Source organism: Oryzias latipes, chromosome 2, assembly GCF_053564925.1.
Source record: "Oryzias latipes strain Hd-rR chromosome 2, Olatipes_Hd-rR_3.1".
NCBI lineage: Eukaryota > Metazoa > Chordata > Actinopteri > Beloniformes > Adrianichthyidae > Oryzias > Oryzias latipes.
The window spans coordinates 7265353-7287972 of record NC_136238.1 but is presented as its reverse complement, the minus strand read 5'-3'; the positions used below and the strand labels follow the sequence as shown (position 1 = coordinate 7287972).

General features: G+C 41.5%; 2 protein-coding genes and 1 long non-coding RNA gene across 6 annotated transcripts; 2 read left to right on the top strand and 1 right to left on the bottom strand.

Moving 5' to 3' along the window:
• Window positions 1–10702: 10702 nt before the first annotated feature.
• Window positions 10703–13701, top strand: hemk2 (HemK methyltransferase 2, ETF1 glutamine and histone H4 lysine). The gene is made up of 6 exons (XM_004066597.5): window positions 10703–10977; window positions 11057–11143; window positions 12896–12986; window positions 13054–13137; window positions 13224–13365; window positions 13436–13701. Exons 1-6 carry the CDS (start codon window positions 10841–10843, stop codon window positions 13549–13551), a joined length of 657 nt encoding a protein of 218 aa, XP_004066645.1. The 5' UTR covers window positions 10703–10840; the 3' UTR covers window positions 13552–13701.
• A 2143-nt stretch (window positions 13702–15844) lies between these two features.
• kynu (kynureninase) lies at window positions 15845–22158 on the top strand. 2 transcript variants are annotated; one of them, XM_023965970.2, is made up of 14 exons: window positions 15845–15983; window positions 17574–17747; window positions 17825–17945; window positions 18017–18099; window positions 19341–19402; window positions 19479–19550; window positions 20242–20316; window positions 20407–20553; window positions 20843–20941; window positions 21024–21097; window positions 21187–21239; window positions 21371–21456; window positions 21534–21764; window positions 21845–22158. In XM_023965970.2, exons 2-14 carry the CDS (start codon window positions 17579–17581, stop codon window positions 21965–21967), a joined length of 1395 nt encoding a protein of 464 aa, XP_023821738.1. In that variant the 5' UTR covers window positions 15845–15983; window positions 17574–17578; the 3' UTR covers window positions 21968–22158. The 2 variants fall into 2 exon arrangements, with proteins under 2 accessions (XP_023821738.1, XP_004066646.2); XM_004066598.5 differs by lacking the exon at window positions 15845–15983 and having other exon boundaries at window positions 17543–17747.
• On the bottom strand, window positions 17468–21733 carry LOC111949249 (uncharacterized). Of its 3 annotated transcripts, none has more exons than XR_013647794.1 (5): window positions 21594–21733; window positions 19499–19594; window positions 19304–19423; window positions 17830–17925; window positions 17468–17745 (listed from the first exon to the last, which is right to left on the bottom strand). It is a non-coding gene; the product is annotated as an uncharacterized LOC111949249 (long non-coding RNA). The 3 variants fall into 3 exon arrangements; XR_002875257.2 differs by having other exon boundaries at window positions 21498–21634; XR_013647795.1 differs by lacking the exon at window positions 21594–21733 and adding an exon at window positions 20369–20507.
• Window positions 22159–22620: the final 462 nt, after the last annotated feature.

The window sequence follows — 22620 nt, the reverse complement described above, 5'->3', positions numbered from 1 at the left end:
GGGAGGGAGGAGGAGGGGAGGGCGGGGTGAGCGGCGAGAGGAGCGGCGAGAGCGCAGCGCCGCGTCCGCAGCGCGCACTGCACCGCCAGCTGGACAGGAAAGTCATCCTGACGCGGGTCCTTCACGCACACTTGTTCTCCAACCGTGTTTAATGTATTCTTTACTATCTAATGCATGATTCAGTCCTGGTTTGAGAGTCCAGGTCCAGCGGGTTTTCAGTGGGACCTGGTCTTGGTGTCTGTGCGTAAAATGCGATAAAATGATCCTATTTCACATTTTCGCAAATCAGATGAAGGTTTCACAAATCAGAGGCTGCGTTTAATGTATTGTTTACTATCTAAATCACAATTGAATCCAGGTTGGAGCAGTACAGGTCCTGTGGTTTTTGAACAGGACCCGGTCCTAGGTGGTTTGTTCACAAAGCGAGACACGCGCCTGAACAGGAAAAAAGTCCAAAAACTTCAAATAGGAACATTTTTCTTTAAATAAACAAAAAAATGTGCCTCAGAGGTAAGAAAAATACCACAAACTCTTAGTCACTATTTCTTAAACTAAAATTGAAAAACCTTTTAAGGCCAATTTCAACATAAAATAGACCATGTTCCTAGAAGTGTCTTTCACTTTCTTAAAATTCAGTTCTAAATTTTACAATTTTTCCAAAATTTCAACAAAATTTCTTTCATTTATGTAATTTTTGAATCCCGATTGAAAACTTAAAACGGTTTTCATTTAAATATACAGTTTGGACACTAAATCACAATAACAAAAATCAGTATTTTATCTTCCTTAATACCAAAACTGAACGTTTTTTCTTCCTTTGTTTCCTTTCAAAGTAGAAGCAAACAAACTAGAATAAAAAAAAATAATAATAATAACTTTATGTACTTGAATACACTTAAAATAAAAAGAAAATCCACTTTTAACCTGAAGCTGTTTTCACACTCTGAAACAGAAAGGAGAACTGAGGCGCATCATACATTCATTCCAGACTCCAGTGCATTATCCCTGAGTGTTTTAGTAGCTTTTCAAATTTAATTACGTTGGAGCGGCGGGGTTGCAGCTGCAGCAGAGCAGCAGGCGAACATGTCGACTGTCCTCCCACATGTCTGGGTGTGCCTGAGCTGCAGCAACAGCTGCAAGGCCGTCTGCTCCACGTATCATCCGTTTCTGTCGTTTTTAACGCCAACTTGAAGATATGAAGAAGTTCAAGTTAAGGGGAGGGTTTGTGGGATGACTAAGAGGAGGCTCATTCCTCAAAAAGCAGGAGAAATCCCAAACTTTTGCGCTCTGGCTCGCCTCGGAGGGCTGAGGGCCACCTGTTACAGTGAGCAGCAGCTGCCCTTCGGCCAGAGCTCCTGTTGTTGATCTGCTGACACGCTCCAACTTCTTCATTCCTGTTTTTCACGCTTCAACAAGCTGAACGGAGCAAGAAAATGAGGCAAAGCTGCAGCAGAGTCCGAGTTTGAGAAGTCGTTTGTGTTTATTGAACCCTCACTTGAGCAGGTTCAGACCAGGAGGACCAGGTCACTTCCACCTGTGCAAAAAAAAAAAAACAACAAAAACAAGCCTATTCTACAAATAAAAGCAGACACACTTGAACCTGGGAAGGTCACGAGGCCGTGATCCACGTGACCTTCCCGCGTGGAAAACTCAGAGGGGTCTGTGTGCGGCGTGGGCGGCAGAGTTCGGAGCGTCAGCTGGAAGCAGACGGGGAGCATGCGGCCCTGCTGCCTGCAGCCGGTTCGCGAAACAAGCTCGCCCACGCCTTGATGCTTCTGGGCGCCAGTTTCTGGTGGTACGCGCTGTCTCCTGCCAAGTGAACCATCACGCCATTTTTAGTGACTGCAGCTAGTATCATTTAAATGAAGCCTGACTTTGAAGGGATTCTCTAAAAGGGCATGACATCACCTGCAGGCCGTCTGTGAGTCAAGGTCAGAGTTCACGATTTTGCAGGACGAAGCTGGATCCATGTGGGAGTCGAGGGAGCCACTCTGATGTTTTTAAGGTGGCATCTTTCTGAAGATGGAAGACATTTGTACAAAAAATTAATCTTAAATTCTTTTTTTAATTGTCCTTCAAGAAAGACAAATTCATCCTTCTTGTGACTCTTGACACAAAGCAGTGCTGTGCTGCGCTCCTTATTGATCCGCCAAAGGCGTTCGACACTGTGGACCACATCGTGTTAAAACAACGGCTCATCAGTTTTGGCCTTTCAGATCACGTAGTCTCTTGGCTCACCAAACACTTTAGTAACAGAGCCCAATGTGTTAGCCATGACGGTTTGTGCTCTGCATTCTTAACCCTTGTGCTATCTTAGATGACCCTCCCCTTCCATTGACGTGTTCTCCCTACCATGTCAAAGGTGGATAAAGGTGGAAAGATTTCATGTAATCCATGGACACCAGTAAAGATCACAAATCATTGAAGAAAAAAGGTTCAGAGCACTGTCTAGTGGGTCTAGATGACCCAACTCCCAATGTTAAAGTGCCTAGGATAGCACAAGGGTTACATGTACACAAGGGAGTGCCACAGGGTTCTGTATTGGGACCCCTTCTATTTGTAATGTATATCAGTGATATAGGTCACAGTAGCCCCGTTTACATGGGCAAAAGTAATCGGAAAGAATGCCTGATCGGAAAGAAAATGCGTCATGTAAACGCGCCATTCGGAATAGTCAGGCCAGGTCAGACTCGTTCGGATCAGAATTTCTTTCAGATCGAGATAGGTGGGTTATACCGATCGTTTATCCAATCGTGGAGCATGTAAACGGTCATTCCGATCGTGTGTCACTACTGCTCTGGTTTACGTCACGCATGGATGGTGTTTCGCTGAGAGAAAGCTTTGGAGCGCATACGGGACCGACCAGCTGCTCAGCGGACGCCCCGTGAAAAGCGCAGCTCCGCTCTCGCCCCGCTGGCTCTCGCCTCTCTTTCACCCCTCACGAGGGAGATGCGGGGCAGGAGCACTTCGTGCCCCCCGAAACCCAACGAGTTTGAGGAAGCAGAAATAAATGTCGCTCAGTCCTTTTCAACACTACTGCGCATGCCCAAATGATTCATTCCGACCGAAAGTGTGAGCCATGGCACGTTTGTTCTAATCGGAAAAAGGTTTTCTGATCCCATGTGCACGGGTGAATTTTAACCCGACCATTGATCCGATCAAGATATTCTGCCCATGTAACCGCGGCTAGTGTGTCTGATGCAAATATGAGTTTTACGCTGATGACACAATTATTTCTTGCTTTGACCCATCCCCCAGCCACTACTGTAAAATATCTGCAAAAAGGTTTTGACACTGTGTACGGCACACATTTCTCCAGCTAAAGTGACTGGTTGATGCGGACAAAACCAGATTAATATTGTTTTTGAAAACACCACAAGTTTTTCCTACAGTTTTTTACTCTGGAGGGAAATGAAATGGAGGAAGTTCATGTGTACAAATATCTGGGAATCTTGATTGATGATGAACTCTTATTCAAGCCCCACATTAAGAAACTAAATCTGAAACTGGATTTTTTATTCCGGAACAAGTGTTGGCTTTTTGGGGGATTAAAAAGCTACTTTTTTTTATCCATCTTAGATAATGGAGACCTTGTATACATATGAATGCTACAGCTCAATGTTTGAGTTGATTCTGTGTGTCACGCCGCTGTAAGGCCTCGACTCATCATGTTGTTTACACATCTCTCCTTGGACTTTTAACTTCCTAAATTTGTAGCTTGATCAAGCAGAGGACTGTAGAATCATTCGGACTGTGTTCCAATGACCGCCTGTTGCTCGCCGTTCCATTTGCCCGTACTGACCTGGAAACAGTCTACAAAAATCTGGAAATTAAAAGAACTCATTCCTCTGAATATTTTTAAATCCAGGCTGAGAATGGAGGAGAAAGCCACTTTTAACTGTAACTGTTTTACATAAACTCTCATTTTTATTTATCTTATATTTTAAATGTTACTTTTTTTATTGTAAATGTAATTTATTGTTTTCCTCCTACAGCCAGGAGATTCTTAATTCTCAGTGGGACATTTCCCGGGTAAATAAAGGTTAGATTTTAAAAAAGTTTTTAAATTGCATTAATTCTTTTTCAAAATTGTTGGGAATCAAGAGCAGACGAAAAAAAAATGCAGTTTTAAAAAATACCGTATTTAATACATAGAAAATACGCTGGGGGGCGGGGGACACCAGCTCCCTGCTCCGCTCCATTCTGTTGCATCCACTTGTAGGCAACTAGATCCATGTTTTCCTCGTCCAACCTGGCATCCCGCTTTTGAACCGTACCGCTGAATGACTCAGATATTGCTCGCCATTTTCGTTGCACCGTTAATGTTATGTTGGGAGTGTGAGGGGGCGGAGGAGAGCGCTAACGGCCCCGCCCACAACTAAGAGGTGTATTTCCGCTCAGCAGAAACTAAGTCTTAGTAAACGCCACAAGTTTTTTGGGGATTTTGCCTTAAAACGGCATCATCATAATTAAAAAAGACCACTGGGAACGATTTGAAAATAGATCAAAAGATGTTCGGAGTGGGACTTCAACTTCCAAATTATTCACAAGAAATGTTCTGTACACACATGAAACTAGAAAATCCTGACAACAGTCAAACATGGTGGTGGTAGTATAATGGTCCGAGTAAGTTCCCAAACCAAAAGTGCTCTTTTTTGCCCCCTTTGAAACACAAAATCTGATTTTTCTTTATAGTTTTAAACAGATAAATTTAAGAAAAAATAAAAGAATTAAAGAAATCAAATCCTCATAAAAAGACTTGTCAGAAAAGAACAAAAATACATTTGATGCAAACCACAGGAATCCCTTTATGCTATATGGCAGATATGTATATATATGTTTATTTTGTTTATTTAGGCTAAATGTGATCACTTTTCACTCTTTTTTTTTTGCTTTCTTCAAGAAATTTAAAAGGGGCAGATCAATAAGTAAATAAGTTTCCTTCATTTCTCAGGTAGAAGATTTTCTGTTTCTGTTGTTTTATGGAAATTAAAACAAAGTAATAAATGAAAAGTTTACAACTTGAAACCATCTAAGACGATTTCAGGTGTTTTTACTCACAAGAGGCGTTTATTCAGAAAGGGGCGAGCAGCTGAGGAGACCACAGCGGAGCTGGACGGGCGGAGCAGCTGCTGCCGGGTGGAGACAGTCGGCCTCATCTGTGCAGAATTACGGCTGCCTGTTTGAACGCTAAAGCCTGGTTTGTGGTTTACGGCAGGCTGCAGAATTCTCAGCGAAGATTTGTCGACTTAATTCAAATTAATATGAGGTTCAAAAGCTAGAAATGATGGAAAAATGTTCATCTGTTTCCACCTTCTCCCACTAGCTTACAGCCCTTCCATCCTAACATTAGCGGTGCAACAGAAATGGCGAGGAATATTGGAGCTGCCCAGCCGTGCAGTTTTTCAGATTCCAGCTCAGACGAGGAAAACAAAGGCGCGCATAAATCTAGTGGATGATTCAGAAAGGAGCTTGTGGTGTTCCCGGTCTATTTTCTACGTTACAACAACAATCTGCTTCTGACTCACAACGATTTGAATAAAGAAATACGTCATATTCTCTATCTATGTCCTCCATCAGTAGTAAAATGCTACAAAAGAACATGTTAAAACACCAAAAAACACAATTTTCGTTGAAAAAAATGTCGTTTTTTTACTCGCCCTTCTTCGTTTCTTCATCGCCCCATCAGTCCAGGAAGCAGCTGAAGACGTCAACAAGAAAATCCTAGAGTTTCAACAGCACCTCATATTTATATCACTCAAAAGTCACACGGCTCTGATCATTTTAATTCAGACCAATACTCAAGAAACTAACTAACTAAACCAAACTAAAGATCTAAAATCCAGGTGGACCAAAGTAAGCCGCTCCGTTCCAGAGCTCATAGGACTTTTAGACCTGAAAAAAACCCATCTGGTGTGGACCAAACCGTCCTGGTACTTCTAGTGATCACAGTTTGGTGAAGAAAGGCTTTTTTTAATGCCATTTACTCAAAAGACTGTCTTTATATTGATAGAGTTTTCACTTTCTTCATCCTGGTAACAAATCCTGTGCAGCACAGCAGATCTTTGAGGAGAAACTTCAGTTCCTCAAACAAAACGCAGAGATCCTCTCCTGCTTTGTGTTCACGGAGATCTCAGTGCGATGATAAAGGACAGACTCTGTGATTGAGCGATGAAAAGTGTCCCTCTCCTGTCACTGCATCTGACAGCTCTTTGTTGTCGTCTCCACGTGCGATCTCGTCACGTTTTTCTCCTCCGCCCGGACTCAGCACACCGTCTGGAGGAAACGGATCAAAGCTTCCTCCACCCTCATCCACGCTGAGGCCCGTAGCAGCCATCCCCGCTTTCACAAAGTAGCCAGAGGTTAGGATTAAAAGCGTTGCACTCGTTATAATGTTGGCATAAACATGGTGGTGGTGGGGGGGGGCAATCTGTAGGAAACAGGAGGTCCAGCTCTCCTGAAGCCAACATCAGACAGTGACGCTTCCACGTTTGCACAGAGTTTTGAGCTTCATTTGATCACCAGAGGTGGGGCATCAATTCTGCTAAATTTATGGATTCGTTCTGGCTGAAGCCCCCTCCTCCCCTGAAGGCATAGAATATTTTAGCTCCAGCCTTTCTGGCTCTCTCTCTGCATCGTGTTCATTAATAGAAACACTTAATTTGGCAGCTGACGACACAGCCGCTCTGTCCTACTTTTTAACTGATATCCAGTGATTCTGGGAATTGAAGCTGCACTTTGCTGAAGTCTGAAGAAGCGAGGGGATGTGACAAGCTGCCGCTGAACATCTGCGGGAGGATTTAGGAGGCCTCCATCACCTGACTGATGTTTGCAGGTTTTTTTTTTTTTCCTCAACATCATCACTTTTTTAGCCTCGACCGAGCTGAAAGGGCAAAAATCTGCTTCACGTCTCCAAAAACTTTCTGAATTAATCTGATTTTTCTGGTGTTTATTTAACTCGTTTAGCCAAAATGTTTTTTTTAACTCTGCAGAGGGACATTTGTGGGCAGAACTGTTGCCACTGGAGCAACCCCACCCCTCCTTCCCATCACCCATGACTGAGAGCCCTCTGTTTGCATGCTCTCCAGCTAGCTTACAGCCCCTTCATACCCCCAACCTAACATTACCGACGCATTAAGTAATCTGTACGTTTTCATCTGCTCCTGATTCACAAAGATCTGAAGAAAGAAATACTCCGAAATGTCCTCCGTCATCAAAAAAAAAAGAAAATGTCACAAAAGCATGTTTAAAAACACCGTTTTCATGGAAGTGGCTCTTTAAGCACCAAAGAAGATCCATGTCATCACTCAGACCTTCAAAATGTGCATCCTGGTTCTGCAAATCCAGCTGCAGAAGTGCAGAGCAGCATTTTTGGATTTAGCTTGCAGCTTTTGTACTAAAAAGGTTGCAACGGCTGGGGGATCTGAGGTTAGGAAGCACCATCGAGCCATTTCCCCCCCTTCCCATCTTCACATTTCACTCAGCTCAGTTAGAATTTCCATCCGAAGCCAGGATGTCAACTAAAAAAGTGAAAACATTTTCATTAAAAACGGACTAAAAAGCTGTTTGTTCCCTAGAGATAGATCAATTATATATTTATTGCAAAAGTAAACATTAATTTTATTTTAATTTATTAAGTTTTTTAGCCCAGCCACTTCTCAGGACCATATTGTTTTCTGGGGTTCTTATTCTAAGTCTTGCTCTCCACGATCCAAAACTGTTTTTTTTGTTTTTTTTTAAATTCGTTTTCATGTTGGGTTGAAAAGCAGAGATTCTCCGACAGTCTGGGCAGCTGCAGAAGAGACGTTTTTCACAGCTCACTGGACGCCGTGATGAGATCCAGAGAGACGTGCTCATGTGCTGCAATTTGCACAGATTAATAAATATCGGACAGGCATGCTAAATAACCTGCCTACTTAATTATGTAATAAATGACAGCTGTCTGGAGGTCTTTTTGTTGGGTTTTTTAAATATTATTTTTGCAAATTTGTAAAAACATGATCCAGACTTTAAACTGTCTTTATCATTTGTGAGACTCCAAGTGAGACGTCCAAGTGATGTGCAAAGTCACAGAGGACACGTCGGAAGCAGGTCTCATTGGAGAAAAGCTTTAGATTTGTGCCTGATCAGATCTTCTTTATTGTTTTTAAGGTTATTGGAATCTGCAGAGGAGTAATAACAGTGTTTTCAAATATTGCCTATAGGTTTATGGACTTATTAAATCTATAAAACCATTTTTATAATTAATTGTGGTCCTTATCTCGTTAGCATGATTAAAACTTTCCTTAAAAACTCATTTGGGCCATGTTTTTTTTTGCCATGTAGTACCTTATCGTTCCCCTAGAGGGAGTAAATGGGTTTTTCCCAGGCCATTCTAAATGGCTGCCCCCGTAACACTTTTGGCGGGAAGATGTTTTTGCTAGTTTACATAACTTTATGATGAGAAGAACTCATTTATTGTTATTCTTTGTTTGAATGACTGCTTTCTGTAAGGAAATAATTCAAAATTTGTTCATAATCAATTTTTTATAATCCAGCAACACCATGTCAAAAATGGGTAAATAAAAAGCGTTTTTTTCCCTGAACACAACACCTTTGTATCTTAAACTAACATTGTTGTGAGCAAAAACTTAATTACCCAATGTATCATAATTGATATTATATTTATGTCATTAATCTCAAAACTGATATTGCTAAGAAGTTATGAGTTTAACTAACTAAACTCCTGATTTAAAAAAAAGAGTGTACTTTTTTTGTCAATTATTTAGTATAGTTTGTTTTATATGGTTATGAAAATTATAAATTATATTTCTTTCCTTTTGTATCCTGTTTTTGCATTTGAGTCGTGGAAAAGGGGCTTTATTTTAATTCCCCTTAAAGCATTTTTTTTTTACATAGATGACTTTTGAAAACAGTTGAAAATATTTAGGACTATATACAACTTTAAACTAGTTTTTCCTGGATAATCATCTTTTTCCCCCCACTTTTTCTGCGTAATTAGAAGAGAAGATACTCACAAATGGAACCCTGTGGAACCCCTAATCTGATCAAGTGTAAACAACAAGTGTAAACAATTTTAACTAATTTTTCCTGGATAATCATCTTTTTTCCCCACATTTTTTTTGTGCTAAATTAGAAAAGTGTAAAACGTATACATGTGAAGCTTTGGCGTGTTACAACAAGGTAGATCGACTAACTTACTGGTACGCTGGGTTGTCACATCATGCTTCCCACCATTTTCAATTTGGCCTTCGCTTTGAACCAATAGATTAATAGGCTGCCCTCTTCTCAGCCAACCACAATCATTTATGTCTTTAAATTTATGAATGGTCGTCCCTCTTTGCACTCTTGCTACCCTCCTCCACCCTGTTCTCCTCTTGGAGCGATGCTTTATTAATGTCTGACCTCTAACCACCGTCAGCGTTTAGGCGTTTATTCATCTATGGTCAGAGTTCGTCCCAAGCACGCCAGGGGCCCAAAGCCTAACCGCTGAAGATGATGGACTTATTATATGCAAATTAAGCTGATGAGCTGCACATGTGGTCTAATCTTCTTTGACCATCTCTTTCTAATTAACTAAAATCAATAACCTCGTCTTTAGCAGACTGGACTCCTTTTATTTTTTTGGACTTTTCCAGATGTTTTCATTTCTTCCTCTGGATGACGGTAAAGTTTCCTGTTAGAGAATCATGTTGAGGGGAGAGCCGGTAGGATGAGGTGTCTTTTTTTTATTTTTCCCGTCCTGGGCTCTGCTTTGTGCTGTTCGCTCCTGTCATTAACATGCGTCCTCACGTGCATCTCCAGATGCAATTTGAAGAGCATAAGGAATTGATTAGAGATGCCGCAGAGCTCCATGTTATTGCTCCTGTGGTGATGAAGGACACAAACAGAAGCGTTTAAACTTTCATCAGCTTTTAATCTGAAGATGGTTTGGGATGCAAAACACGTTCTCACTGTAAATATGGGACAATACATGACATATCCTTTTTATTTCGCTAAAATGTCCTTATTTTTGGGTAAAACTAAACTCGGGAACTTCTGGTGATTCAATGCAGGTTTATTGCTTTGTTTCAGATCTATTTTGTGTTAAAGAAGCCATTTCCCCCCTAAAATGTATCTGCATAACAACAAAAGACAGACAAACAGACAATTACCTCTAATATACTTTCAAATGGTAAATAAAATCATACTTTCTATTTTTTTCCTGTAAACTTTAGTTTCTGAAGGAATAAAGGAATGTTACAATTAAAAAAGCACATTTGTCCTGATATTGTTTTGTCATTTCCAGTCTAAATTTCTTGTCTTTTATTTGAAGAACAGGGATTTTAAGCTGTAATTTTTCTTTAAATGCTGATATTTTTAACAAACGTTCTGACAAACATGTTTAGGCCTTATCTGTCTTTTTTTTATTTATTTTAGAACATGCTCTAGGCTAATTTTCCCATATAACTTAGATTTTTTTCAGTATTTAATTATTTGTCATATTTTTAAACTAGCCTAAATAAAAAAAATCCTTGTAACTTATTATCCAAATTATATTATAAAAAAAAAATAAAAGAAAATCATTCATACGTCTACGAATTAATTTTGTTGCATTTGATTTTCTACACACATCATTATGTATGTCGTTCTCACTCCTGCCCAGTAGACGGCAGTAATGCGCTGTAGACGTTGGATTCCATCCGCCAGATAAACTAAAAGAAGAGTGGCGAGAAGGATGTGACGTCATAGCAAACAAGAAAGTTGTCTCTGACGGGTAACCTTCCGAAAATGATTATCTAGGAATGTTTCATTTATATTTCCCGATGTGAGTGAGTCTGCGGGACTCGCGTGGGGAGTGATGAGCAGCAGTTATCCCACGCCAGACTATTCTCACGCGGGACGCGGAGAGTTCCGGGATGTTTACGAGCCCGCGGAAGACTCGTTCCTGCTCATCAACGCGCTGGAGAGAGACGCGGAGGCGCTGCGGAGCAGCAAGTATGTGAAGCTCTGTGAAACCCAAAGTATTTGGTTCCTTTCTCCTGTTCAACAGAGCTGCTGTGGGCGTTGTTTGCAGCCCGGACGTGTGTGTGGAGGTGGGCAGCGGGTCGGGGGTCGTGTCCGCGTTTCTGGCATCAGTGATTGGACCCTCAGCCTTTTTCATGTGAGTCAAACAAAGAAACAAAAACACAATAGTATGGTCCTGAGTGAGTCATGTTAACATCACATCATCTCATGTTAAAATGAAACCCTGAGTCATGTTTAGAAACTTAATCATGAGTCATGTTTAAATTAAGTCCTTAGTCAATTATAAAATCAAATCCTGAGTCATGGTAAAAATCAAATTCCGAGTCATGTTTATTATCTGTCATGTTAAAATTAAGTCTTTAGTCATTTGAAAATCAAATCCTGAGTCATGTTTAGAAACTAAATCCTGAGTCATGTTTAGAAACTAAATCCTGAGTCATGTTTAGAAACTAAATCCTGAGTCATGTTTAGAAACTAAATCCTGAGTCATGTTTAGAAACTAAATCCTGAGTCATGGTAACATCAAATCCTGAGTCATAGTAAAATTAATTCCTGGGTCATGTTAACATCAAACCCTGGGCCATTATTAAAATCAAGTTCTTAGTCATGTTTATCATCTGTCATGTTAAAATTAAGTCCTGAGTCATTTTAAAATCAAATCCTGAGTCATGTTTAAAGTTCACCTCCCCTCATCTTTGGATCTATTTTCAAAGCATTCACGGTGGCCTCTGATCTATCATTAATCCAAAGTCGGGTTTTTAACGAGGACATAGTTTCTGCAGAGTGGCAATAGTTCATTAAAAATGTGCCTCTAAGTTGTGGGTGGGGCTCCTAGAGCGGCAGTGAGTCTCCACTGATATCCCATCATCCCTCTGTTTTCACTCTCTCCTGCTAGCTTACAGCGCTTCACAACACCAACCAAACATTAGCGGTGCAGAACCCAACATCACAGCTTTCCAGCTGGGACTTTGGCTTTTCAAGTGTCATGTTTTGTTTGCTCCTGATTCATCCCAGTTTCGATAAAGAAATACTCCTAAAATACTGTTTTAATTCATAAATAAAGGTCCTCAAGAATACATGTTAATAACACCAAAAACCAATTTTCATTGGAGAAAGCCTGAGTCCTACTCAGATACCTTATTTATATAGAACACAGTAAAATCAACCTAAACCACATTTGCTTTAGTGCTGTTTCACTTACTTCAAAAATATTTAAAGCTTTATTATTTATATTTTTTAATTACAACAATTCAAGATTTAAACTAATATATTTTTGTCAGAAAGTAAATGAGATACTGATGAATAAGGGAAAGACACATTTAAACGCTGCACTTTCTGTCATGTTTGTTTGTTTGTTTGTGATTAATTTGTTTCCAGATAAATTAATAGAATTCTTTACATTTACCATTCGATGATTTTCCAGAGGTTTCTACCGTCTGAATGCTGTACACACAGCTGACCTGTTTCCATAGATATCAGGGCTAACGATGACTTTGATGGTAGTTTTAGATTGATTATTTAATTGGGGGGGTGGGGGGGTTGGAATCACACCCTCCTTGTGGAGCAATAAAAAGCATTCAGTTGTCCAATTCTTTACAAAATAAACCTTAAAAATGATCACATTTGCTGAATATTTAGTATAAATTTAGACTAAAAGAAAAAAAGACTAAAAGCTGCTTGTTGCAGTTGCTTCAGTTGTCCACCAGATGTCACTATGGTACTAAAAGATTTTTCTATCCAATGTCTTTTTTTTAAAGCAATATTTGTATAGGTTGGCATTTTTCCATAGCAACATTTATGCTCTTTTATCGTCTAAATCGCACTCTTCTAAAAGATGCAGCTGCCCTGAGTCTGAGGAGTTTCTCTGACTTTCCGTCCTTGTCCTCAGATGCACAGACGTGAATCCCGCGGCAGCTGTGTGCACAGCCAAGACGGCGTCCTGCAACGGCGTGTCGCTGCAGCCCGTCGTCACAGACCTGGTAGGACCCCGGCACCACGCCTCCTCGTGGATCTGAGTTTGACAGTTGCTATTTCTTTTTATGTCAGGTGGAGAGTCTTCTTCCTCAGCTGAGCGGGAAGGTGGACGTCCTCCTCTTTAACCCTCCTTACGTGGTCACTCCTTCAGAGGAGGTGGGCGGAGCTTAGTTTGCGTTGCAGGCAGTTGACCTTCAAAGGTGAATGGTTGCTAATTTTTTGTTTTATTTTTCTCCTTCCAGGTGGGCAGCAGAGGTATCGAAGCCGCCTGGGCGGGTGGAGAGCGTGGCAGAGAGGTGACGGATCGATTCCTGCCCCTGGTGGGGGAACTTTTGTCCTTAAAGGGCGTGTTTTACCTCATCACCATCGCTGAGAACGATCCCGGTTAGTTCTTGGACAGAATCCCCGTTCAGGAAGGGTTAGGGTTACAAATGTACCATTTGTGTCCCTTCAGAGGAGATCATCCGGCTGCTGAGGGCGTCCGGCCTGCAGGGGGAGTCCTGCCTGTCTGCGAGAGCCGCAAACGAGCGGCTGGCAGTTCTCCGCTTCCGGAGGAAACCCCGGACGTGAGGGAGGCGGCAGTCAGGAGCTCCGCCTCCTCCTGAGAGAGCAGGACCTACTCTCCATCCTCCGCGGCTGGGACCGTGGACGCTCTGGAGCAGAGACGGAACAAAACATGCAGACGTTCTGTCATCTTCTTCATTAAACTTTGTAACTGCGTCCCTGTGATCGTGGAGTGTCATGTTTCAGTTAGAGGTCGGCAGGTTCTAGCCATGTGCAGAACCGCTAACCCCGCCTGTACGTCCGGTTGTCAAGGTTCTTGAACCCACAACGCAGTCAAAGAGGGAAAAACCTCTAGAACGCTCCAGCACAAAGACAACCTGTCAAGGTTGTCGGTGTGATGTTAAAAGCTCAAAAGTTCCATGGGAAGTTGGCCAAGTGGAAAATGTCTCGGTGGTGTAGCGGGTCAGTGAGACATGCTGACATTCTGATACCCAGGGTTCAAATCTTTAAGGTTCCAGCCTTCACAAGTTCATGGTCCTTGATCAGGTTTATGTGATCGTATGCAGACCGTGTTAAAGTGCAGGTTATAGCTCAGTTTGAGTGACTCGCTCTCTTGAGCACAAGAGTGAGGGTTCAAATCCTACCATCTTAGTATGTACGGTAGCTGTTTTTTTTCCAGCGTTTGGAGCGTTTCTTCACCTCATAAGAACCACCAGCTCCTGCTCAGGTGCAGCCAGAATGGTTCAGTGGAAGCATTTCAGACATTACAGCAAAAGCTTGATGGTTCAAATCCCACAGAGTATCTTAGTGTAACATATCTGTTTTTTCCAGTGCGTTAAACGTCTTCAACTAATATGAGAGACGTGTTTCAGGTCTGATGTGGACAGAGTGGCTCAGCTGTTAATGAATTGATCTCCTGAGCAGAAGAGTGAGGGTTCAAATCCCACTGAGCAGCTTTGTTAACAAGCTACTATTTTTTCCAGAGTGTGGAACATCTTCAGCTCATAAGAACAAAGGATTGCTGTTATGTTCTAGGAAGTGTAGCTCAGTGGTAGAGAGCAGGTTGTTAACTTTGGAAAGTGCTGGTTCAATTCCCACAGTGAGGCAGAGGCAGTCTGCCAAGTAGAAAGATAGGTGAGGTCAGAGACAGCAGGTGGAGTAGGGATACTTAGGGGAAAAGGAGCTGGTCACACTTAATAAAACTCAAGTGACCAGCCCCCTGGAGAAGTATAGGCATGCCAAGAAAACTTTAATTTGAAGAAAGTTGCACTAATCTGAGAGCTGGCCATTAATCTTGAACTTTTCTTCCTGTGGCCAGCCTCACCTTGCTCTTTCCTATTAACTATTCTACATCAATGTTCCTATCAGACAGAGGTAAGTTAGTGCCTCTGACCTTCTAAGGAATTGAACCAGCACCCTCATACTATTTAAAAGCCCTGCACTCTACCACTGAGCTATACTTCCTATACCATAACAGCAATCCTTTGTTCTTATGAGCTGAAGATGTTCCACACTCTGGAAAACAACTTTAGGCCCATCAGGCCTAAGAATTGAACCAGCAACCTTTGGAGTTGGCAACAGCCAACAAGTGTTGTGAGCTATTCCACTGTCTACATCACAGAACGTCAATTCTTATCCCTTGTGCTATCCTAGGCACTTTAACATTGGGACTTGGGTCATCTAGACCCACTAGACAGTGCTCTGAACCTTTTTTCTTCAGTGATTTGTGATCTTCACTGGTGTCCATGGATTACATGAAATCTTTCCACCTTTATCCACCTTTGTCATGGTAGGGAGAACACGTCAATGTGAGGGTGGGGTCATCTAAGATAGCACAAGGGTTAATTGAGTTATTTCAGGAAAAACACCTGGACCTAAGAATGCTGGAGCAACAAATGGGAATTGAACCCTGAGCATAGGGCATTCACAGGCACTTAAGACTGGTCCAACTCAGGAACTGAACCAGCAACCTTTGGGTTTGACAGCAGTTCACCTCCAGTGTGAGCTATTCTGTCTCTGTGCAGCAGTGTTCATAAAGATCTTCTTCCTCTTCTTTCAGAAAAGCTTTTAGAACCTCAAAGGTCTGAGCAACAAATGGGAATTGAACCCTTAGTGGTAGAGACGTCACTCAAAAAACAGCTCAAAGCCCATTCTTGACCCCTCCAAGTGGAAGTCATGTCTGTTGACAGTTTAGAGTCAGTTTGACATCTTTCCTTTGTGCCTTTAAGCTCTGACATCCGCCGCGTGGTTCCACAGCCGCTTATCCACAGATCAGATGGTTTCTCTTTTTTTTTTTACACAGACACTGAAAAAAACAGGAAGAACTCTGCCTGCACGTGACAGGATTGTAGCGAGCAGCCAATCAAGGCTCTTGCTGTTGAAGCAAACAGAACAATCATTAACCGCAGAGCAAATCCGGCTGAGGGTTAAAGGTCGTTCTGAAGACCTTCTCAGTCTGACTGTCGCCTCCAGAGACCAGACCTGACGGCAAAACGCGCGTGAGTCTCAGATTTCTGCTCAACTTTCACTTTTCTGACGAGGACATGTCAAGACAGGGGCAACATTTGCACTTCCTCTAAAATAAACACAAAAACAAAACTAGAATACAGGACTCTTATTTTCTCAAAAAAAAGACCAAACCCAAAACATCTTAAACCATAAACAGCAAATCAAAGATGAATAATCTTGAAGTTCTGATTCATATCCTCCTGATTACACATGCCTGAGCATAAATATCTTCCAGTTACTACATTCTACTGAATGGCATCTAGAGGACGTCTGGGCTTTGCAATGATACCAAATGTAAAGGGGTGGGGCTTTTGGGAATTGTAGTTTTTGGTATATCTAAGCAAAAATTGAACTGAACGCCATTTTTCCTCTGGACAATATTTGTGTTTTATGAGGAAAATTTAATTTAATTTAATTTAAAAAACCTCCCTTTGATTCGGCCAAACTGGCTGCTGCTGCTCTTCAATCTTCTGTAACCACTCTACAAGTGACACATTGGTAAAAAAAACGCACGCTTTTTTCAAGATGGCGGCTTTTCTGTTGGTTCTATCTCATAGCAACCATTTGATTTTTTGCTCGCTTGGGGATGACGAGCAGGTCTATGTACTTTTGAGAAGAATCTGTAAAAGTAAACATTTGGATTTCCATAGCAACAGAGGTTTTCGCCCACATTGGTAATACAGTCATATGGTTTTGTTCAGCTAAAGGTAGGGATTCATGTATTACATTTTCACAATATTCTGGTAAGAAATATGCAAGCTCAAAATGTACAAATTCTAAGACCCCCCCCCCCCCCCCCCAAGTATCTTAGGGGTCAATAGATGGAAATCCCTAGGAGGAGTTTACATTTGTAGCTTGAACTAAAAGAGATTTTTGTAACCCTTGTGCTATTCTAGGCACTTTAACATTGGGAGTTGGGTCATCTAGACCCACTAGACAGTGCTCTGAACCTTTTTTCTTCAGTGATTTGTGATCTTCACTGGTGTCCATGGATTACATGAAATCTTTCCACCTTTATCCACCTTTGTCATGGTAGGGAGAACACGTCAAAGTAAGGGTGGGGTCATCTAAGATAGCACAAGGGTTAAAGGAACATTCAGCATGACTAGCTTTTACCGAGGTCAAAGGTCAATGAACCTTCAGTCATGGTTGTAGACTTAACCTTGAGTGTGAAATTTTGTGAATATCGCTCAAACAAGTTTTCGTTTCCCATAATGTTGGGAAATTGTCCAATTTTATACTTTGAGACAGCAAAGCTGTAGGTCCTGTGGCCATCCCATATTAATTTCTAAGCTTCCTTTAGAGATCCCCGACGTGCGTTTTGGTTTTTGACTTTTTGAGTATGTGGAGGGGTCTAATGTTTGCTCAAAGGCACAGCCGGTCCACATCTGGATGGGTTTGGAGAAGGTCATGTGATCAGATCCCACCAAAATGGATGTGAAAACGACAAAAACTTGACAAATGACAAGAGAACTCAGGATAAAAGAATAAAAAAACTGTTTTCCTAAAGGTTAACAGAGAAACGTTTACAGTTGAATGTTTGTTTGAGATGAATCGAGGTCCTCAAACTGCTGTTTCAGCTCAAATGGAGGAGTTTTCGGGTTTACATCCCAGAGAAGTTGTGCGGCGAGTGTCCTCCTCTCTGGGCTGCAGCCCCTCCTCGCCGCAGGTGGCTGCTTACTTTGACGAAAACGATGACCTGCGGCATCTCCGACAGCATTTCCTGATGCCTAAAGTTGCAGATCTTCCTGCCTGTGAGTGACAAACAGAATCAGCATTAAGGTCTGCCTGCACTGGAACGCACCAATGAACGGTTTTCACGGCTCTGCAGCTGACCTGTCGCTCGTGGACGGCGGCGAGGAATGCATCTACCTCTGTGGAAACTCTCTGGGCCTTCAGCCAAAGATGACCAGGAAATACCTGGAGGAGGAGCTGGACAAGTGGGCCAGAACGTACGTCACACCTCAGCGTTAAATAAAACCAGAAGAACATGTCGGTTTGTAATGGAAAGTCTTTGGAACAGAGGAGTTCACGGTCACACGGACGGGTCCCGGCCGTGGGCGTGGGCCGAAAACAACATCGAGGACCTCATGGCTAAAGTAGTCGGTAAGAAACCCACAACGTTTTTAACGAAAGACTTATTCAGAACTTAATCAGAACCCGCAAATCAGCTAAAAAAAGGGAGAAACTTTCATTTTTTTCTACATTTGCAACAGAATGGCTGCTGCAAAAACACGCAAATAAACTCACAAGAAATAAGAGCTATGCATTATAGATGCTTCATTATAATGTTATAAAATTCAGGAAAAACAACTTAAAAGTTATCATTTGACTTTTGGAATTGAATCAAAATAATGTTTTGCCTTCTCAATTTACTATATAATCCATAAATGTTAAGTATAAATATACTTTTTCTTAAAGTAGATACAGTAAAGTTACCTTAATATATTAAACGAAAAATATATTTGGAGTTTTATGTCAGTTTTTTGATTAAATCCAACATATCTGGCAACAACGGCGTCACATGAACCCAGAAATTTGAGAAATATGAATACAATGATTCTTTTTTTTTTTTTTTTTTACTTTTTGAGTTTAATAAAATAAAATAAAATAAACAAAAGACTAAAACAAAACCTATAAACCACTTAACACAATGATGTTGCAACATCCCATAAACAAATGTGCCTTGAATTTATATTTATTAATAATTGAGAGACAAAAAAAATGTCAGGAAGCAAAAACAGAAAAAAATAAATGAAAATGAGAAAAAAAAGAGTCAGATTAAAAAAACTTTAACCTAAAAATCTAAATATTCCTTTACTGCAATCCATCCCTTGTTTCTCTGTTATTTCATTTATATTTTTACAGTTTATTGTAGTATATTTTCTTGCAAACATCATTACTATTTAAAGTAAATATCTTTGTTCCCCTTTTGAAGATGTCATTAGTTTTTACACCAAGTAGATATCGGAGTATATTTGAGAGTATTTCCTTTTGAAATTAAAATTAACTCCAATTCCAATCATCGTTAATGAAAAATGTTTGAATTCAAGGAGAAACTACCTTTTTTTTTTACAAAACAATAACAACTAACAACAAATTTAGACAAACGCTTTTTAAAATATGAATGAGAAACAAGAAAAACCTGTTAAGTGGAATATAAAAGAATGTTAAATATATTAAATTCAGCTCAACATTTTGACCATTTTAATGTAACATATGCAAAACAGAATTGATGTTTACGATTCGGGTGTGGTAAATAAAAAAAAAAACCTCCGTCATCAAAGCTTGAAAGGTAAAAGAACTTTACTTGAAAGGTCAAAGGTGACGTTTTCTTCTTTTTCCAGGTGCTAAAACGTCTGAAGTGGCTCTGATGAACGGTCTGACCGTCAACCTGCACCTTCTGATGGTAAGACACGCCCCCTTCCTCCTGCAAGCCGCAGAGCAAAACGTAAACAAACAGAAGCCATGTGATCCCTCTGCAGCTCTCCTTCTACAAACCCACCCAAAGCAGACACAAGGTCCTGCTGGAGGCCAAGGCCTTCCCCTCAGACCACGTGAGTCAGGCCGACCGCTGCTGATTTGGAATGATTCTGACCCCCTACAAACACATTAGAGACACTTTAATGAAGATTTATAAAGACTCGTTTAGTTTTAATTGGATGAGTTTTTTTGTTTTGTTATTAAAACACAAATTATTAGATTTTTTTTAATTAAAAAAAAAACATTGTTTTTCTCATAGAAAAGAATTAAATCAATGGAATCATTTTTGCATTAATTTCATTCACATGAAACAGGATTTTGGGTAAAGGGGCGGGGCTTAGACAAATCACTGATGTCACTCATTCACATTTACGTGGAAATATGAGCTAATTAATTCAATGAAGTGCTTAAGTAAATATTCATGGGATTGAATTTACAAACTGAGGATACATAAGTACAAAAAATCACCAAGTTAAAGCACCCAATTTGTATTGTTTGTAGGATTTATATAAATAATTGAAATAATGTTTACAGGGTCCAAAAAAATCTTGTTTCTTTAGTGTGATGGACATTTTAACTCTCGGGTGGAGGAACTGGCAGGGTTAGGTTTAAGGAAACGGGTGCAGCAACAAACTCAGACTAGCAGCCATCCGCCTTTTCTGCATCCGATCAATATGTCTGCATCACTTTAACGTTTAAACAAGAAAACCTCCTCCCAGCGTTTTAGTGTTTCACTGCCGCTGAACCCCTTTCCTCTGCTTCCAGTATGCGGTGGAGTCTCAGATCCGCCTGCGGGGATTGAACCCTCAGCACAGCATGCTGATGCTGTCACCCAGGGAGGTAGGGGCGTGTCCTCCGGCTGCTTCTTCACATAAAAGGATTTTCAACGTACAGCAACAGGTCTGAACTCAAAGCTTCTGCTTCCTTCAGGGAGAAGAAACCCTGCGGACCGCAGACATCCTGGAAGCCATTGAGAAGGAGGGCGACTCCATCGCCGTGGTGATGCTCAGCGGCGTTCAGTATTACACCGGACAGCTGTTTGACATGGCATCCATCACGCAGGCCGGACACCAGAAGGTAGAGATCTTCAGCACAGCGGGTGGTCGCTTCTGCCTTTTCAACAAGCTTTGACCCTGCAGGAAGGTCCAGCTTAGAGGGCACTACGCTGGTACATCTGGTACACAAATCAATATTCTACCAACTTTTGGTAGATTATTGATTTATTCTACTGAGAACTTCTCTTTGGAGATAAAGCCGATAAGAGTTTTGAATATGGAAGCATTTATGAGTCAAAATGGTTCCAAGAGAATGACACTCGTTGCAATTATTGTTTTGCTGATACAGGAAAACTTTCATGTCCCTTCAGGGCTGTTTCGTCGGCTTCGACTGTGCACACGCCGCAGGAAATGTTGAGCTGAAGCTCCACGACTGGGGCGTCGACTTCGCCTGCTGGTGCTCCTACAAGGTTTTCCTTTCAGCAAGGTGAAATTTTTTTTAGATGCGAGTATTTTTAACCTAATAAATATGCGTATTTGTTCGCCTCCTAGTATCTAAATTCTGGTGCTGGCGGTCTGGCGGCGGCATTTGTCCACGAGAAACATCAACACAGCATCCAACCGGCGTGAGTAACCTGCAGAAAGATGAGGAGAAACTTCCCATTTTGCCGAAAGCGTTTAGCTGAACTCAGCAAAGATTTTAACATTTTAAAAGGCTGTTAGGTTGGTGGGGCCACAACCTCCAAACTCGCTTCCAGATGACAAACGGTAAAGACTTTTTTAATCTTTGCTTCCACCCTTTGGTCGTATTGTCTGTTACAGCCTCAGTTTTCCTGAGGATTTCACCTTGATGTGACTCATGCTTAGGATTATTTTGAGTAATTTTCCTCCATTTTCAGTCATGGAGCTGCAGCCTGGAGTGAGCGGCTTCCGCCTGTCAAATCAGCCCATTCTGCTGGTCTGCCCCCTCCAGGCCAGTCTGGAGGTAAACTTAAGCTGCCCGCTTTGCAAATGATGGGGCCGCACCTGCTGAAGGCCGCTCCCGCTGTTTTCCATCCCCAGGTGTTTAACCTCACCAACATGCAGGCGCTGCGCAGGAAGTCGGTCCTGCTAACGGGCTACCTGGAGAACCTGATTCAGCACTACTTCAGCGAGGACCCGGCTGAGCCTCGAAAGCCCCACGTCCGCATCATCACGCCCTCCGACCCGCAGCAGAGAGGCTGCCAGCTGTCGCTGGCCTTCTCCGTCCCCATCAGGAAAGTCTTCCAGGAGCTGGAGAGGAGGGGAGTCGTGGTGAGTGTGACTCGAACCGCCGCTCAACACTTACAGGGTGGATTATTTTGCATTTGAGCATTTCTTCACTGGTTTCCCAGTGTGACATGAGGGAACCCAACGTGCTGCGGATCGCTCCAACGCCGCTCTACAACTCCTTCAACGACGTCCATCGCTTCATCTCCACGCTGAAAGACGCTCTTGACGCATGCAGGGGCCAGTGAAGAAGTTTGGAGGAAACCCTCCAATGCTGCAACATCGACTGTTTGGGGACAAATCTAAAGACAGCTGACATTTAGAAAAACATTAAAAGGGACAAAATCTAGTTTTTCTCTTCTTTTCCAATACCAAGACCATATAGAGCTGTGTGAACGATGACATGAAATAAAAAAATTGAGCGAATCTTCATTCAAAACGTCAACGTCAAACTTTAAATTTGCACACAAAAAACAAGTGTCTGCATGATTTATGCTTAAAATGTGTGAGATTTTTTGGAAAAAGTAATTTCCTTGCAACCCAATCTTAATCACAAAATAAACTGTAACGGTATTTAATTTAATCCATTTTAGGTTTTGCTGGTTTTAAACCGAAAATGCGGAAAATAACGGTTTCAGTGACTAAATAACAAGTCACGTGATCACAACAATTAGCATCATGCCATGGGAGCTAATTAGCTAGCGAACAACTTTTATGTCGTTGTTCCTCCTCTAATTAAATCAATACACGATGGTCTTATCATTTTTAGCACAACAGACAGACAAAAAGAAACATTTGAGTTCAGTGAAACATAGATTTCAGACCTCTAGCCATCTTTTTGCATCAAAACATCTGAAACCCCAACCCCCGCCTTATGTTTTCATACATTCCATTTCCTGTT